Raw genomic sequence first — 17401 nt, 5'->3', positions numbered from 1 at the left:
ATTAAATCACTCACAAACAACAATCAATTATACTATTTTCATAACAACAATGAAACATCACAGAAAAATCGAATTAATGTGAGTGAATTTAAAATTTTGATCAACAGATGGCATTTGTATTACGGTGTAATAAAAACAAAAACAAAATTCAATCTGCTCATTTGTTTAATAAATGGAAAATGGAAACGCAATGAACAAACAATTAATAAAGAATCTGTTTATTTATTCATCATTTTTTTTAAATGTGAAAAAAAAACTAATATTAATATTGTATTATTAAGCCAAATGAGTGAATAATTTTCTATTTTCTATTTATTCGATTAAAATTGAATTTGCCAGCTAAGTATATAGTTTTGTGTATCAATCTCATCGTTCATCGTTATTGATACGGTTGATGACGATGATGTTCTTGATTTTAACGATCCTGAAGATGAAGATGACGGTGGAGGCGGTGGGGGAGGTGGAGGTGGTGGTGGTGGAGGAAGCGGTGGTGGTGGCACTGCTGCTTCTGTTGCTAATGATTGCGGCAAAGTTGGTGATGTTGAATTTGCTGCTAATGATGGTGATGGTGATGATAATAATGATGATGATGATGGTTCAGGTTCAGGTGTTGATGGTGTTGATGATTCAGATTTAGATCGATGATGATTATGATTATTATTATCAATCATATTGTTTCCTGTCTTAGGTGATAGATAAATCATTGCTTCACATGCCGATAATTTTCGTTGTTGATTGCCATTATTATAATCACTAATTGGTGGTACTGGTGATTGATTAACCGGTGTAGTATTAGTTGATTCAACTAATGGTGTTAAAAGATGATCTCTTGATGATGATTGTATTGGTCCAATTGGAGATGGTAGATTCATATTTATTGATGAAAAAGATGATGAAGGTGATGAAATATTACCACCACTACCACTACTACTGCCTGATGATCGACCACGTAAAAAATGTCGCTGTTTTTAAGAAAAAAAAAATTATTGATTCATTCAAATTGATCAAAATTCGATTCAATTGTTCAGCTACTTACAGCAATTGTTTTAATATAATTTTTAAATTGATTACTTAATGTACCAGGAGTAACGGATGTCATTTCATCTAAACTAACAAATCGATCATGACCTTCACCACCGGATATAATATATTGATCACCATCAATGGATAAAAGACTAGTCAGAAATTTTACCTGACTACGATGTCCATTTGATACTGAAATTAATTAATCCGAATTATATATCAGTTATTATTAGATAAAATAAAATCAATATATAACATGCAAACCTATATCCAATGTATTGGCTTTATCCAATATGACAATAACACCAACAGCAGTGCCTAATAATATTCGATCACGTACTGAATGCATTGCTGTTATTGTCATAAAATCTGATGCAATTATTGCTTCTGATGGTATATTTAATGCTATTGACAGTCATTATTGTGAAAAGAAAATGAATAAAACATATTTTATGAATAAAACTTTTTTTTCGAATAAAAATGAAAAATTTCCAAAAAAAAAAAATACCTTTTCCCATTGATGATTCCACAGAAATTGTTTGCAATAATTCATATGGTTCATTAGCTTGAAAACGATAGACAATCGAATTGGTTGATGATGCCACACATATCGTTTGATTATTCTCTACAATGAAATCAATTTCATCCATTTCATGTACATGGATAGGTTCCTATGTGGGTGGTCAGAAACATTTTTTTTTTTTTTTTTGTTAAAAAAATAATAAATTCATTTCAATTCAACCATACCGTCAAACGATTAAGTTGAACATCACGTATAAAAATCATATTCAATGATGTTGTCCATAATGTTTCAAATTCGGCAACAATACAGATTCTATGACAATGGCAATCGTTTACGAAACGTTCTGGTTTAATTTGCCAATATCCTTGATTATTTATACCGAATATAGCCACCGTTTGATTAGCTAAACAAACATAAACTTTTTGTCGATAATATTCAATTGTTTCAATGGCAGAATTTAATTCAATTTTAGATTTTTTTCCAATTCGTACTGAATTTAAACCAGAATAAATCAATAATTCACCATTAATTGTGCCTAGCCACATTGTTGGTGAATCTGGTGATATTGAAATACTACGTCTATGATGTTTAGTAGTGCCCAATATTGGTTCAATATTTGTATCAATTGTTTGATAATTGTTTTCAAAATCTGTTGTTTCTAATGATCGTTGTTTTTGTGATAAAAGTCTATTACGTATTAATATTGATGATGATGATGATGAATTTGTAGTTGTTGTTTTATCATTGCCAATATCATCATCATCATTAACATTATTAGCCATACAATCAATTTTTGACAAAATATTCATATATTCATCTGTTGCTGCTGCTGATGCTGTTGCTGATGGTAATGAGGAATGATAACTTGAATCAAATAATTCATCCGAACGAGTACTTGGAATAGATTCCATATTTTTATAACGATTATTAGATTTACGTTTTCTTTCTAATGCTGGTACAGTTTGTCGATATTTAAGTAAATAATGATGATGATTATTCATATCGTTGTTTGTAATTGATGATGGATCATCAATATTGTATAGAAATGAACGTCGATTACGTTCACGTTGATGATAATATTGTTGTTGTTGTTGTTGGTGTTGCTGTTGTTGTTGTTGTTGTACAGGTGATGATAAATGTTCTGATTTGGATTGATTATGATGAAAATTTTTTGTTGGACATGTAGGCGGTACAGCTTTCATGCAAACAATTTTATTACTACAAATAAAATTGGATGAAATAACTGTGCCTGGTTTTTGATTCATTGATAGAACACTAATCTGACCATATGATTGATCTGAATTACAGATCCAAATATGATCTAAACCAATTACTGGTTCAGCACATTTAAATGGTATTTTTGTACGTTCATGTCTGTTCAAGAAGAAGTAAAAAAAACAAACAATTCAATTTCAAACAAGCAACAGAAACAAAACAAAAAAAATATACAATACTTACGGATATGGTATAATACCAAGATAATTAAGCTGAAATCTAGATTTCAAAATCAATTCACGAAGCCAACCAATGAACAATTCAAAATCACGTCTTTTTTCAATATTATCAAATGTAATACTGAATAGTAGATCATCATTTATATTATTTGAATTATTGATTATCGATGTATTTATTGGACCACCACCATTTCCACCATTATTGTTATTGTTATTGATACCATCATTATTGATTAATTTACGATGTAATTCACATCTATAATGTGTTGCACGTACTTGTGTTGTCATAATATTATCAGATTGTCCATCAATTTGTACATCATTATCATTATTATTATTATCATTATTATTATTGTTGTTGTTGTTTATAATGTAATTATTAAATCCATTACTAAATTCTGAACAATAATTTCTATCCAATTGTGTTGTAATCAATAAATCTACTGTACGTTCTTTTGAACAACGAAATAAACTTTCTTTCATTTCAGCTAATTGTTTAACAATTAACAATAGATAATTGGTGAATGTACGTTCAATTGTACGACGAATTGGTAATGTTTCAATTTCAGTTGATAAACTTTGTAATTCATATATTTTTTGTACATCTAAATGTAATGTATCAATACAGCCAGGACAATTATATAATGGACCTATAAATTCTGATTGAATTGTCGTTTCCATGAATAAATTATTAATAAATGATTGTTGTTGATCAAAAAATAAACACTGTTGTTGTTGTTGTTGTTGTTGTTGCTGCTGCTGTTGCTGCTGTTGTTGTTGCTGATGTGCATTATTATTATTATTATTATTCAGATTTCGTTGCCAACATTGACATCTAAGATCAAGATTTTCAATCGGTATCATCTGTTGTAATCGATATTCATGACTAAATGATCTTCGTTTATTTCGATTAATTTTTTCGGCAAGTAAAACAGAATCTGATAATACAAATAATGCACCATCAGTTTCCTGTTGTTTACGTTGTTTTTTTATTAATAAATTATCAAATATATACACTAAACAATCGGATGGATATTGATTACAAATCCATTGTGTTTCATCAATCAATGTGGCTAAATCTTTCATCTGTATTGTGATTGGTCGTTGTGGTGTCTGTTTTTGCCAACACGGTATACTTGATGGTTGATCTGGTCGACCTATTTTATCTAGAAATATTTGCAATTTTTCTTTATGTGTTGAAAACAAAATGATGATGATGATGATGATGATTATGAATGAGGCATAAAGTAAAAAATAAAAAAAAATAAAAATAAAACCACAAATGAATTCATATGACATTCATTTATAAATCATTTTTATGGGTAGGGTGAACAAATAAACAATATATATATGGTACCACAAAAAAAAACGAGAACAGAAAACAAAATTTACCTTTTGCTTGTTGTAATGATTCATAATCATTATGATCTTGAGGTGTCACGGCAATTAATCTTGTAATGAACATACTATATTTTGGAAAACGTTGTATAGTGAATATGATCATATCCTGAAAGGTCATCCTTTCACTTTGGCTTCGTTTTATTGAGGTCATCATATTATTTTTCTCATTTTCATTATTATTGTTCTTTTTCATTTCTTTTCCAATAATTGTATTTTGTTGTTGAATGCTGTTGTTGTTGTTTGCCAAATTCGTTGCTATTAAATCATCAACCAAATTTTGTTGATCACCGCTATTACGTTGAAATTTTTTTTCAAAACTTGACCGTGACAAACGATATCCTTGCTGTTGTTGTTGAGTATTATGATTATGATGTTGATGATGGTTTTGGTTTTGGTTGAAATTGTGCTGCTGCTGCTGTTGTTGTTGTTGTTGCTGTTTATGATGATGATGATGATGATGATGATGATTCTTGGTACAACGTGGTTCACTCATTAATTTCAATATGAATGCAATACGAAAATAATTTTCAACCATACAAAGATAAAAATCAAGCAATTTTTCCTGTAATAATGATTCAATTATTTTACCCAATAATGGTGATGGTGTCATTGACCAATTTGATTTAGCTATACGTAAATTTTTTAAAAATTTTGTATGTATACCCATTGCAATGGGCCATAACTCTATTATTGTTTTTAGATATTCAGGACAAATTGTATTTGCTTGTTGTTGTTGTTGTTGTTGACCTTGTAGTTGATTATTATTATTATTATTAGAAATATTATTACCGATTGGTGATTGTGGTAATGTTGTTGCTGTTGCTGCTGCTGAATTCATTCTTGGCATTGTTCCATAAATCATTTGATTGTTATTATTATAACGAGATGATTTTGTATTTGTTTCAGCCATATTTGTTGCCATTATACAACGTAATATATATTTATTGTATAGAATTTTTAATATTTCACAATAACGTTTTTCAGTATCAAATAATTCGTTGACCACATCCCAACGGCGATCCTAAACAATTTATATTCACGTGTATAGTGTGTGTTTGTCAGTATGAATGTTGAGGAGAAAAAGGATAGAGAGAAAAAAAACCACAGAAAAAATAAATGCGTGTTTATGTGTGATTTTTGATTTGAACAATTTGAACCTATAATATTGAACAACCAAAAAAAAAAAAAAAAAAAATGACGACTTACTTTGAATTCGGGTGAAATATTCAAACATTCATCATCATCTGAATTGAGATTAATATTTTGTTCACCACCACCATCATCATTATTATTGTTATTTATAAACGATTCATTTGAATTTTGTTCATTTAATTGATCATTATATGATTTTGATTGTCTATTTTGTTTTTCATTATCATTACCATTGTTGTTATTATTATTATTATTATTGGTGGTGGTGGTTATATTTTTATTTTGAATTGCTTGCTGGTTTTGATTATTGTTGTTGATGATTTTTTCATCATAATTTGTCTTCAACAATAATAATGATGATGATGATGATGGTGATGGTGATGGTGATGATGATGAAAAACTATTAAATTTATTCGGTACTGTTGTTATTGATGATGATCTTGTATTTTTTTGTCCCTGTTGCTGTTGTTGTTGTTGTCGTTGTTCATATTTACGATATTTTTGATTCATCATCGATGTCAATACGGATGGCGATGAATTTGTTGTCATCAATGGTATTGATTTTGGTCGATTTATTTTCTTGGAAATTTTACCATCATCAATTGTTCTAGTTTCATCTGATGATTGATTTATTCGATTTTCATTATTATTATTATTATTGATTTTCATATTTGGATTATTTTCATTTTGTTCATTACTACAATCATCATTATTATTATCACTATATGTTGTTGTTGATGTTGATGATGATGACGATGGACAATTACATTTAAATTTATGTAGAAATGAATTACTTTTACATTGTGTATTTTGATTTGGATTATATTTAAAACGTAATGTATGTGCCCATTTATTTGGTTTATTCATCAATGATGTGGATGATGATGATGACGATGATGTTGATAATAATATTGGTGATGATCGATTTTCCGATGATTGTGAATCTTGTTGTTGTTGTTGTTGAATTGGAGATTTAATATCCATATTGTTTTGATCATAACAATTGCCAGTAATCATTAATGATGAATGTTGAACAATATCAATTGATTCACTGGAATCCATTATCATTATAATGAATCTATTATAATGAACAACAATATTCAGTGTGATGTTTAACAATAGTAGTGAAAGAAAATGGAAAAAAAACTCACTCATACAAAACAAAATAAAACAAAAAAAAATGAAATAAATGCAAATCAATAATAAAAAATTTCATCAGAAAAAATAACAATCAATTTGTTGTTAATCAAACAAAATTGAAAGCTACCAAATAACGATGATGATGATGACTTGAATTGATGAAAATGATGATGATGATGCACACACATCATTACAGACAGATAGACAGATTTTACATGGGATTACAATTCTTGATCGAAATTTTCTAGTTTTTTTTTCCTTAAAACAAAACAAAAAAAAATTCTATATACCATACTGATTTTTTTGTTTCTGTTTTCTGTTTTCCTCCATTTTGTTTTCGTTAATTTTTTTTTTTTTTTTTTTGTTCAAATCACTAATATTTATCATCACCGTCATCATCATCATCATCATCAAATGAATATTCTAATTTTAAATCATTTCACACACACACAGAATCATATAGCAAAAAAAAAAAAAATTATACACCACCACCACCACCACTACCACTAAGGATTTGATTAAGGAATCAAACAAACAAATAAACAAAAATGAAATAAAGAAGAAGAAAAAAAATGCAATGATGATGATGATGATGATATACAGACAAGAGATGCGTCATCATTGTTGGCAACATGTATTTTGATGCCAAAAAAAAAAAAACAAAAAAAAAACAAAAACGAATAATAACTTCAAAAAAAAAATTGAGAAAGATAATATATCCATCATCATCATTTTGTAAACCTGTGAATTTTATTTTTTTTTTATTCATTTCATTTCATATTTTCCATTTTCCATTTTCTTATTTTGATTGAAAGAATAAGCATTGGTAAAAAGAAAATGTGCTCATGTTCAATACATACGATTTCCGTTTTGTTGTTGTTGTTGTCGCTGTCGCTGTTGTTGTTGTTCACTGAAAAATGTGCGTGTGTGGTGATGTTCATTCTGTTATTTTTTTTTTTTCTTCACCCAACTTCATTTTACTATATTGGAAAGAAAATTGTGCGTATGTTTTGTGTGTGTGTGTGTCTGTATCTGTGTTCAATTTTGCATGAAGGAAAAAGAATTTTTTTTTATGCCGAATGAATTAAAAAAAACTAATGTAAATAAATCGACAAAAACAAAACTAAAACTAAAAACCAATATATAAAATTGAAATGGATGAATTGAATGATTCTGTTGTAGATTCTGTTTCAGCGGCATTCATGTACGTAAGAATGAAGAATGATTGAATGATCCAATGATTTTTTTTCTGTTTTTTTTCTGCTTTTTTTTACATGCAGAATTAAAATTCAACCAATCAAAAAGGAAATTTTTATTTTTATTTTTATTTTTCAATTTCATTTCCAAAATGGCCATGAAATTATTAATGACGAAATTGGAAATAAATCTCTCTCTCTCCTTCCTTATTTGATCATCATAAGATTTTGTTGCTGTTGTTGTAAATTGGTGGTGGTTAGGAGTGGGTGGCGATGAATTTCAAGGTTTTCTTTGTAATTTTTTTTTTTGGGGCCATTATTTGATGGATTCAACATTGAACTTGTATTGTATTGTGTGTGTGTGTACTCGGTCCTGTCAGTTTATGTTGCTGTTGTTGTTAAGCATCAAACCTGAACATTCGTGAATGTAAAGAAAAAAAATTTTTTTTTTTTTTTGGCAATTATCCAATAACCGCATGTATTATAATATAATTTCAAATGCTTTGATGTCGTAGTGTAATCTTTGTCTGTGTTTAGATTAACCACACACACACACATTCGTCTTTGTCTCGGATTCTTTTCTTACTCTCTTCCTCCCTTAATTTTTTTTTCTTGAATTTAAAAATCCTAACCGCACACAAACAGAGAGAGAGAGAGAGAGAGAGAGAGAGAGAGAGAGAGAGAGACGGGAAATAAAAAACACGTGTATTTTGTTGTCACTTTTTTTTCTAGTTTTTTTTCGCATTTTTTTATATATATTATCAATTGAACAGATGTCGGCAACCTTTTTTTTCCACAAACAAAATTCACCATTTACCAGAAAAAAAAGTAAAAGAAAAAAAAATCGACTGACAATATTTTCCGCGGCACACACGTGATACTAATGACTAATGGCTAATTGTCTGCTATTTTGGATTTATGGAATGTTTTGACATTTTTTTTTGTTTTGTTTGTCGTAGCTGCTATAGAGATAGATTTTTTTTTTGCCGTAAATAGATTAACATCGTAACGGATGTAATTGATGATTCAATAGTTAAAAAAAAAAATAAAATTCATGCTTTCATTTTCACTACAAAAGGAAAAAAGTCAAGGTGATTGAACAATGAAAAAAAAAATTCGACCAATATCAATCAATCTACACATGTGAGAGAAAGAAAAAAAAATTTTTTTTTTCTTTCTTACCTGCCCAAAATGTTCAATGATCAATCATGGTTGTTATGGTTGTATGATCATCACTACGCATGGCATTCACGTTTACTAGTCAAGCTAGTATTTTCAGCAACAACAACAACAACAACAACAACGACAAAATTGACTCTATAATAAAATAATGATAATAATCAAAACGACAAACAAGCCTAGATATATGTTGTATTTATTGTAATGTAATATAACCAATCATAAAAAAGCATTGATGAAGATGTTTGTGTTTATTTAATCATCCTATTATCCTATATATTGTAAATGATGATGATCATTAATCATCATCATCATCATCATTAATTCATCATTAATGTTAATATGTATGTAAAATAATTAATGTGTGCATATGCAAATCATTCATTATCAATCAATTATTTATGGATTTTTATTCAAAAAAAACAAAATGTTCAGTCAAGTTAATCACTGCAAATATATGTAGAATTGAATTTGGAAAATTTAATTTTTCATTTCACCATCATCATTGAATTGTTTTGATTTGATTTGATTCGATTATCATTATTGATTATTATTAGCCATCATTGTTATCGATTTTTTTTTCATTACCACCATCATCACCATTATCACCTTCATTCATGTTATTATTATTATTATTATTATCAGGATCGATAATAACGCCATTCATTTGTTCAACAGATTCCGGTGAAGCATTTTCATCATCATTGGGCATATTATTTTGATATACAGTTGGTAATGGATTAATAGGGGTTAAAAAAATATACTCATCTTCATCAAGATTATCCAAATAATAATGGAAACCAAATGCATTTTCTGTGAAAAAAAAATGGAATATATTTATTCAATAATTAAAATTTCATATTTAATATTCATATCATTATCATAATTACGTTCAAACATTCCATATCTGATGATTCGATACATTTCTATAGCGGTAAAAATCAATATTATTGAAATGACAATCAACAGGTAATATAGGAAATAATTGAAATATAATGATAATGATGTTTCAGTGGTTGGCAAAATAATTTCATCCAATTCATCCATAATACTTTCATCATTCCAGAATAAAATTTTCCAATTTTTCAAATTCATCAATTCATTTGTAACGTCACTATCATTGTTAGTTATTGGTGTGATCAATAAAAATTTTTTTTCAGCCGTAATATTCTGTAAATTTTGATCATCAATCAGGATTTTAGCTAATTAAAAGTGGAAAGAAAAACAATAGATGGATTTTTTTCTTCCGATTCGACGAACAATCAACAATAATCAATTGATACTGACCTTCGATTTCACTGGGAATAAATGTAACAAAAATGACAATAAAAATCAAAAAACACATTGCATACAGTAAAATTTGCAAAAATGTTGATGAATTAACCTGTTCATCATTGTCATCAATGTCAATCAGGAAATTTTGATTGCTCATTTTTAATCAGAGATAATTTTCTTGAATGAATAATGAATTGGATTCAGTGACAATAAAAACATTTAAAGAAAATGCATATGGATCACTTACATTGAATACAAAGCCGAAAAAAATTTAAATTCAGAGAAAAAACAATGTTGCGAAAATAAAAAATGATAGTTGAGCTTGGGCGATGGTCAATGAATTAATCAATAATTTTGCTGTCTGTTCGGGCAAATGACACCTGTTGTTGTTTGATAATGAATGTAAATTTTGTCTGTTTTTTTTTTTTTTTTTTTTTGATTATTATACTATGTGGATGATCTAAAGAGAGAGAGAGAGAGAGAGAGAGAGAGAAATTTTTTTTTTGCATCTTTTTTTTATTCGGTGACAAATTTTGGGTTTTTCACATTTTTTTTTAGAAGTAGCATTAAGGTATATTAAGGTGTTTCAGGTGCTATACTCACAATGTATGTGTGTATGATATGGATGTAGGATCATAGAGAGTGAGAAAAAAAGAGAAAATGATTGTTATCAAAACAAAACAAAACAAAAAAAAAATTAACAATGCAAAACGTGTCTGATGTTTAAAACTTTCAATTTTGCACAACACCGGAATCTCCATGTTTATTGCTAAATAATCAATATATTCACATCTCCAGGAAACATCGATTTGATCATGATAAACAAAAAAAAATTTTTGGACTATCGAAAAATTTTTTTTCCACAGATTACAACATCTGATAACGAACGGAAATACTGATTTTTTTCTTATTAATCATCAACAACGAAAAAACATGACAAATCTCTACCATTCGATATCATTGATTATCATCTAAATGGATTTTTGAAACAAAGGTACTACACCTGTATGAAACAAACGAAAATTTTTTTTTTATTGAAATTGGAATGGCAAAAAAAATTATTGGAAAAAATATAGAGAAATTATTTGTCTTTTTTTTCATGGAATAAAATCAATTTTTCTTTTTCTTTACTTGATTAATAAAATGAATAACTGGAATTCAATAAGTTCCATATTTGATTTTTATTGCAAATTTTTTTCTGGAATTTCAACGATAACCAAATTGTTATCATTACCGTCTATTTTATTGCCATTACCACCATCATCATCATCATCATCATCTTTTTTAGTATCGTTGACAACAACAGCTTGATCGTTATTGTCATTGATATCATAATCACGAATTTCACGTAATGCATCCTGCAATATGGATATGGCTTTGGCGCCAAGTGATCCTTGATCAGTAGAAGAATCTTCAGCATGATGAATTTCAATTTCATTTTTTACATCACTAATTACTGCAGTGAAAATTTAACGAAAAAAAGAATAAAAAAAATTTTTTTTCTCTTTTTTTCCCAATCAAATTTCACTCACCAGTTGTGTAGACCGAAGAATCTGAAGATGACGAAGTAGAAGAAGATGAAGCAATTTTATTCGGTTCACAATGATCATTTGATGATTGTTTCGGTTGTTTTAAGATTGCCTTTGGAATCTTATAAAAATGGGTATCATAAATAGACAAAACCACATTGGCCTTATCGGGAATAATTTTCTCACGATCATCGTCACCATTTTGACCAAAACGATACAAAAACCAATTGATTGTTGCATTAATGTAACGACGGAAAAATCGTGCAAGAGAAATGAATAATGGATTGATTGAAATCCAAATTGAATTCAAATAATGACAATAACGATTTTCGGTTGAATCATCATCGGCTGTTTCAGCAATTGGTTCGAAAACAATTTCTGGTTCTGGTTCTGATTGACCATCCATCGATTGGTCCACATCGTTTTTGTTTTCATTGGACAAATCAATTTCAACCATAGAACCATGATTCAATTCTAAATTCAAAAAAGATTAAATTTGACAATGGAGAAGCCAAAAAAAAAATAATGATGAACAACATGATGAAAGATGAGCAGATAGTAAGAAAAAAGAATACAAACGAATAATACCTTTCGAAGTTGATGGTCGTGGTTGTTCCATTTCTTGATTCACGATTGTTGCCATTTTTTTCTCTTCTTCTTCTTAATGAATGAATGGTCAGAATTTTTAAAAAAAAAATATGATTTCAAATCGATAAAAGGGTTGAAAAACAAACAGAAAAAATCACAATTTTTTTCCGTCTAACAAACACACAAAATCAATTCTTTGATTTTTTTTCTTCTTTCTTTCCAAATTCAAATGATGTGGAAAACATTGATATGGTGCCCTTTTTATCTTGTGTTTATTTATATACTTTTTTTTCTGGAACGAATATTTGAAAACCATACACCAAATAGTATTATTATATCAACACATCTACATTGCATCTACAATGCATATGATTGGGTAGAATGTTAAAGTCAGTCCACCCCCAAAATGAAAAAAAAAATATTAAAAAAAACTGGTTCTCTCTACTTTTTTTTTGTTTTAATGAATAATATTGGCCGATGTAGTGGTGGTGGCCATAAATTTTTTTTTTTTTTTTTTTTTTTGCTGATGTTCAACACAATGGTATGTAGAGAAAGTGAAAGTGGAAATTAGTCATACAGGAAATTGAACCGAAATGAAAACAAAAGTATTTCATTGCGCATGTCAACAACAACAACAAAAAAACAAAGATCAAAAATGAGGCGGATCAAATTTCAAGTTTTTTTTATTGAAAAAAATTTATTTCAATTTTATCAATCATTTAATCTTGTGAAAATTGATAAGAATTTTTTTTTTGAATTTTAGAATAATCATCATTGGAAAATTAGGTCATAGGTTATCGTGAAATGACAATTATTCTTTGATCAATATATATTTGAGATGGTTTTATTTTTGGTCATATGACAAAGTTTCAACCACTACAAATGATCATAAGAAATATGATTATGAAAATCAACAGTGCATAAATCCATTTCTTGTATTCAATTTTCTCATTATTCTTTTCCATAATCAATTTGGATTTATTTCTACATACACATTCAATAAGATCATTAGGATCTTCAGTCATTTGTTGTTCAGTGGTTGGTTCTTCAGTTTCAAGTTCGTCTTGTGTGACCACTTCATCTTTCAAGAATTCTTCAGTCACCCATTCTTTTGGACTGTCGTCTACCATCGATTCTTCAGTTGATGTTTCTTCAAACACAAAATCTTCTTCATTCACTTTTCTGATTTCGGATCCAATGGCCAACATGAAAAGAAATAAAATCACGATAACAGTGATGGTTTTCATTTTGAATGAACAAATTTTTCAGATTTCTTTGAATTGGTCACAATTTTTTAAATTTTAAAATTTTCACTTAATTATTAAATTCAATCAACAGATGAAAATTGTAGAACAAAATCAACAACAACAACAAAAAAAAATGACAAAACTTATCCAGGTATAAATCGGTAATGGAAATAGAAAACAAAATACCTGTAGAACAACAACAACAACAATAACAACGAAAAAAAAATGGCGACGATAACCGATCAATTTTTCTACATTTACCTTGCAATGACCAGAAAAAAAACAAACAAACAAACAAACATAAGATAATGCTGATAGAAGCAAAGATGGCTTTATTTAAAATAGAAAATGAAACATTTGTTCAACATAAAATAATACTACTACGAAAAATAAAAAACAAATTTAGAGAGACAAAAAAAAATATTGAACATTATTATATTATATATATATTTGATGATGATTATGCAACAAGTTGTATTCATAGCTAACTTGTTGATGTTGAAAATTGATTTTCGTTATCACAAATCAAATCATCATCATTGTTTGGGAGGAGTCCCAGTCTTATTCATTTGTATGTGTGTGTGTAGGTATGCGCGCCCTTTTTTTGTGTATATTGTGAATTCATCATAGTATATTAGTGTATGTACGAATTTTTTTTCCATCACAATAAATATATAACAACGGGTAATGGGAGACATTTTGGTTTCATTTGTCATTCTGACATTGAATTAACTTGTTGATAACGACAAATTTTTTTTTCATTTTTTTTTGTTTTGTTTTGTTTTGATCTTTATCATTTCCATTTCCATCTTTTACGTTTTTGTGTTTGCCGGTATATAGTTGATTGAATTCGATAAACATTCAATAATGATGCCTAATCGACGACGTCGTCAAGAAGTTCGACCATTGATGAATGGTCATGTTGTACGTGATGTGTTTGATTTTAATCATCATGCTGATGATCATATTCATCGTAATCGTGTAACAAAAAAATGGATTCTATTCCGTATTTTTTGCGTTACATTGATATTATTTCTAACCGGAAATTATCTTTATCAATTATTGGATCAATCATATGATGATGTTACACGTTGTTCATCGGAAAATTGTAATGAATTCTCTATCGATTGGTCAACATTGGTATTACAAAAATGGACAAATAATTATGTTGGCACATCCGATTTGATTGGTGTACATCGATTCTATATTTACAATATAAGCGATATACCAGCATTTAAAGATCGTATTGAAAGTATACGTACACATAGCCGTCCAAATCAACGTATTTCCATTAATGAAATTGGTCCATACACATTCAAGTAAGTTGATTCTTTGTTTTTTTTTTTTTTTTTTGCTTGATCAAAAAAACAAAACAAAAAATTCCATAAACCATAAAAATAGCACCCGAGAGACGAAAAAACGAATCGAATTTTTATTCAATGAAAAAACAATCAAATATGACCAACAAACATCATATCAATTCAATGAATCAGCATCGATCGGATCGTTGGAACAAAAATATTGGGTTATCAATAACGAATTGGCCGTATGTTTGTTATTTATATAATTTTCAAATTAAATTCCCAAATCAATAATTAACAGGTAATTGGTCCATATTTATCTAAATTGTTTCAACAACTTGCACCACATGATCGTCAACAAGGATTATCATTTCAACAACGTGCATTATCCAAAACAATATTGGATATATTTTATTCAAACATATTGGTAGAACGATCAGTTAAACGAATTTTATATGGTCCCGATTGGAATGAACCGGTAGAATTTGATTATATTCATTTACAACGTTTAGAACGATTAATTGGTTTACGATTGGTGGATGATTTTCTTGTAAAACGAAAAGATAATCTCCCCGTTAATGTATCCGATGAAGCAACATTACAGATTTCATATATTTTACAACAATTTGATGATCAATTTCAACATTTTGTTCAGATTAATGAATTTTTAAATCTAATTAATAGTGCCTATGATAATCGTTTAGATCAAATTCCAGATGTTAATTCAAAATTCCTTCGTACATCGATTGGATTTTTGAATAGTTTTCAACGTCCACAACATTGGTTGATTAGTATGGAAAAAAGAAACGTATATCCGGCCGTAATCGAATGGAATGGTCGAAGGTAAAGTATCCCATTTTACTCAATTTTACTAAATCAAGTAAAAAATTCAATTTTTTAAATAGAAATATTGATCATCCACAAAAATGGTGCGATGAATTATTGCTTGGATCCAATAATGAACAATTATTATTTGAATTGAATAATTTCATACCACAATTATGTGGTACAACAACATTGTTATACGATATTAGCCATAATAGTCAGGCAAATAGTTATATTTGTAAATTTCGACAACCAAGATCAAAAATATCAATGGTTCAAACAGTCATGTTAAATGTCGATAATTATTGTCCAAGATTTAAACAACAATCATCATTATATGAATATGATGGATCTAGTTGCCATGATTATCGTTGTGTTGATTTGGCCAATTGTTTTGGTGGTACACGTGTACGTTCACAGCCATTATTAGAAACAGGTATTTGTTCCGATTGTTCATATCCATTTTCAATGGAAAAATTATTCAAACAATGGCAATTAATTTCTGATTCTACATTTGAAGATCAACCAACAGATGTTGAATTTGATACGGTATTTGTTTTGTTTTGTCTTGTTTTTTCAATTATTTATAAACGATAATTTTTTTTTTTTTTTTTTGGTACCATATTCATTGTGAACAGACAACCGGTTTGATGATTACAAAATTGGAACATTATCTTCTATCCGTTGGACTTTATCTCAACACTATACACATTAATCCGTATGTTTGTTTGTATTTTGTTTACAATCATCAAATTAATTATTGCATTTTCATATCCCATTTTAATAATAAAAATAGAGATTTCATCGATATTGATCCAAATGAAGATTTTTTTGCACCAATGATACGAAATATTCATGTCCAAGAGATGTATAATCCATGGAATTCGTGGACCATATTCATTATTTATATTTTAAAAACAACCATAATAATCAATGCATTCGTTATGGCATTCATAATGTTGACATTTGATTTATTTCAAACATTTTTTCTTGTTTATGAAACAGAATGATTTGATTCGAAAAAACTAAACTAAACTAAAAAAAAAAATTTTTTTTTTCATTTAAAAAACTTATGTCAACAATTCTGGCCACTAGATGGCTTTACTTTGAATAAATTGAATTTTTTCCCATTTCAATTTTCTTTTCTATTGTACATATTGAATTATTAAAAATCAAACAAAAGTTGAAATTGATCCATACGGATGACCAAAAAAAAAACATAATTTATGGGCTTGGTCCATCAAATGGCTAGGACCAATTGAGTTTTTTTGTCCATTGAATAAAAATGAGCCAGTCATTCATTCATTCATTTCAAAGATGATTATTATTCTAGCTCTGTAGGTGTGGCATATTGTCGGGGTTTTTTCATTTTCTATGTTTTTTTTTTACTTTGATTCCATGAAGGCGTTTCACCAGGGTCAATATGGATAAAATATTTATCCGGTATGATGATAATAATTGCAGTAGTAGCATGTTGAATCGACCTTTGAACTTGTGAAATGATTTACAATATGGCTCGTGTCAGCTATTGAATATTGTTGTTCATATTGATCCAAATCGATCAAATT

At 28.4% G+C, this 17401-nt stretch overlaps 4 protein-coding genes across 5 annotated transcripts; 1 reads left to right on the top strand and 3 right to left on the bottom strand.

Annotated features, from left to right (window-relative positions):
• Window positions 1-310: 310 nt before the first annotated feature.
• Window positions 311-6891, bottom strand: LOC124499884 (uncharacterized). The gene is made up of 8 exons (XM_075731564.1): window positions 5608-6891; window positions 4393-5422; window positions 3005-4187; window positions 1771-2920; window positions 1532-1694; window positions 1288-1428; window positions 1037-1215; window positions 311-962 (listed from the first exon to the last, which is right to left on the bottom strand). Exons 1-8 carry the CDS (start codon window positions 6706-6708, stop codon window positions 321-323), a joined length of 5589 nt encoding a protein of 1862 aa, XP_075587679.1. The 5' UTR covers window positions 6709-6891; the 3' UTR covers window positions 311-320.
• Window positions 6892-9905: 3014 nt separating this feature from the next.
• On the bottom strand, window positions 9906-10520 carry LOC142597552 (uncharacterized). The gene is made up of 2 exons (XM_075731430.1): window positions 10356-10520; window positions 9906-10270 (listed from the first exon to the last, which is right to left on the bottom strand). Exons 1-2 carry the CDS (start codon window positions 10498-10500, stop codon window positions 9906-9908), a joined length of 510 nt encoding a protein of 169 aa, XP_075587545.1. The 5' UTR covers window positions 10501-10520.
• Window positions 10521-11524: 1004 nt separating this feature from the next.
• LOC124499903 (uncharacterized) lies at window positions 11525-12662 on the bottom strand. Its single transcript, XM_047063901.2, has 3 exons — window positions 12461-12662; window positions 11876-12346; window positions 11525-11799 (listed from the first exon to the last, which is right to left on the bottom strand). Exons 1-3 carry the CDS (start codon window positions 12513-12515, stop codon window positions 11525-11527), a joined length of 801 nt encoding a protein of 266 aa, XP_046919857.2. The 5' UTR covers window positions 12516-12662.
• A 1886-nt stretch (window positions 12663-14548) lies between these two features.
• Window positions 14549-16969, top strand: LOC124499275 (uncharacterized). Of its 2 annotated transcripts, XM_047063163.2 has the most exons (7): window positions 14549-15026; window positions 15109-15253; window positions 15310-15851; window positions 15914-16269; window positions 16354-16382; window positions 16472-16551; window positions 16630-16969. In XM_047063163.2, the coding sequence occupies exons 1-7, from the start codon at window positions 14575-14577 to the stop codon at window positions 16841-16843; spliced, it is 1818 nt and encodes a 605-aa protein (XP_046919119.1). In that variant the 5' UTR covers window positions 14549-14574; the 3' UTR covers window positions 16844-16969. The 2 variants fall into 2 exon arrangements, with proteins under 2 accessions (XP_046919119.1, XP_075587658.1); XM_075731543.1 differs by having other exon boundaries at window positions 15914-16382.
• The last annotated feature ends 432 nt before the right edge of the window (window positions 16970-17401 follow it).

Source organism: Dermatophagoides farinae, chromosome 5 (assembly GCF_024713945.1).
Source record: "Dermatophagoides farinae isolate YC_2012a chromosome 5, ASM2471394v1, whole genome shotgun sequence".
Lineage (NCBI taxonomy): Eukaryota > Metazoa > Arthropoda > Arachnida > Sarcoptiformes > Pyroglyphidae > Dermatophagoides > Dermatophagoides farinae.
The sequence above is the reverse complement of the archived record's forward strand: the minus strand, read 5'-3'. Positions and strand labels throughout refer to the sequence as shown.

What these genes read in the sequence shown, in the direction of transcription:
- LOC142597552 (XM_075731430.1), bottom strand. Translation starts at nt 10,500, where the DNA reads ATGAGCAATCAAAATTTCCTGATTGACATTGATGACAATGATGAACAG. An exon ending in TATTCCCAGTGAAATCGAAG is followed by an intron (nt 10,271 to 10,355) that starts GTCAGTATCAAT and finishes ACTTTTAATTAG; the next exon opens with CTAAAATCCTGATTGATGAT.
- LOC124499903 (XM_047063901.2), bottom strand. Translation starts at nt 12,515, where the DNA reads ATGGCAACAATCGTGAATCAAGAAATGGAACAACCACGACCATCAACT. An exon ending in ACGACCATCAACTTCGAAAG is followed by an intron (nt 12,347 to 12,460) that starts GTATTATTCGTT and finishes TTTTGAATTTAG; the next exon opens with AATTGAATCATGGTTCTATG. An exon ending in TTCTTCGGTCTACACAACTG is followed by an intron (nt 11,800 to 11,875) that starts GTGAGTGAAATT and finishes TTTTCACTGCAG; the next exon opens with TAATTAGTGATGTAAAAAAT.
- LOC124499275 (XM_075731543.1), top strand. Translation starts at nt 14,575, where the DNA reads ATGATGCCTAATCGACGACGTCGTCAAGAAGTTCGACCATTGATGAAT. An exon ending in ATTGGTCCATACACATTCAA is followed by an intron (nt 15,027 to 15,108) that starts GTAAGTTGATTC and finishes CCATAAAAATAG; the next exon opens with CACCCGAGAGACGAAAAAAC. An exon ending in ATCGAATGGAATGGTCGAAG is followed by an intron (nt 15,852 to 15,913) that starts GTAAAGTATCCC and finishes TTTTTTAAATAG; the next exon opens with AAATATTGATCATCCACAAA.
- LOC124499884 (XM_075731564.1), bottom strand. Translation starts at nt 6,708, where the DNA reads ATGAGTGAGTTTTTTTTCCATTTTCTTTCACTACTATTGTTAAACATC. An exon ending in CTTGGTATTATACCATATCC is followed by an intron (nt 2,921 to 3,004) that starts GTAAGTATTGTA and finishes CTTCTTGAACAG; the next exon opens with ACATGAACGTACAAAAATAC. An exon ending in AGCCAATACATTGGATATAG is followed by an intron (nt 1,216 to 1,287) that starts GTTTGCATGTTA and finishes AATTAATTTCAG; the next exon opens with TATCAAATGGACATCGTAGT.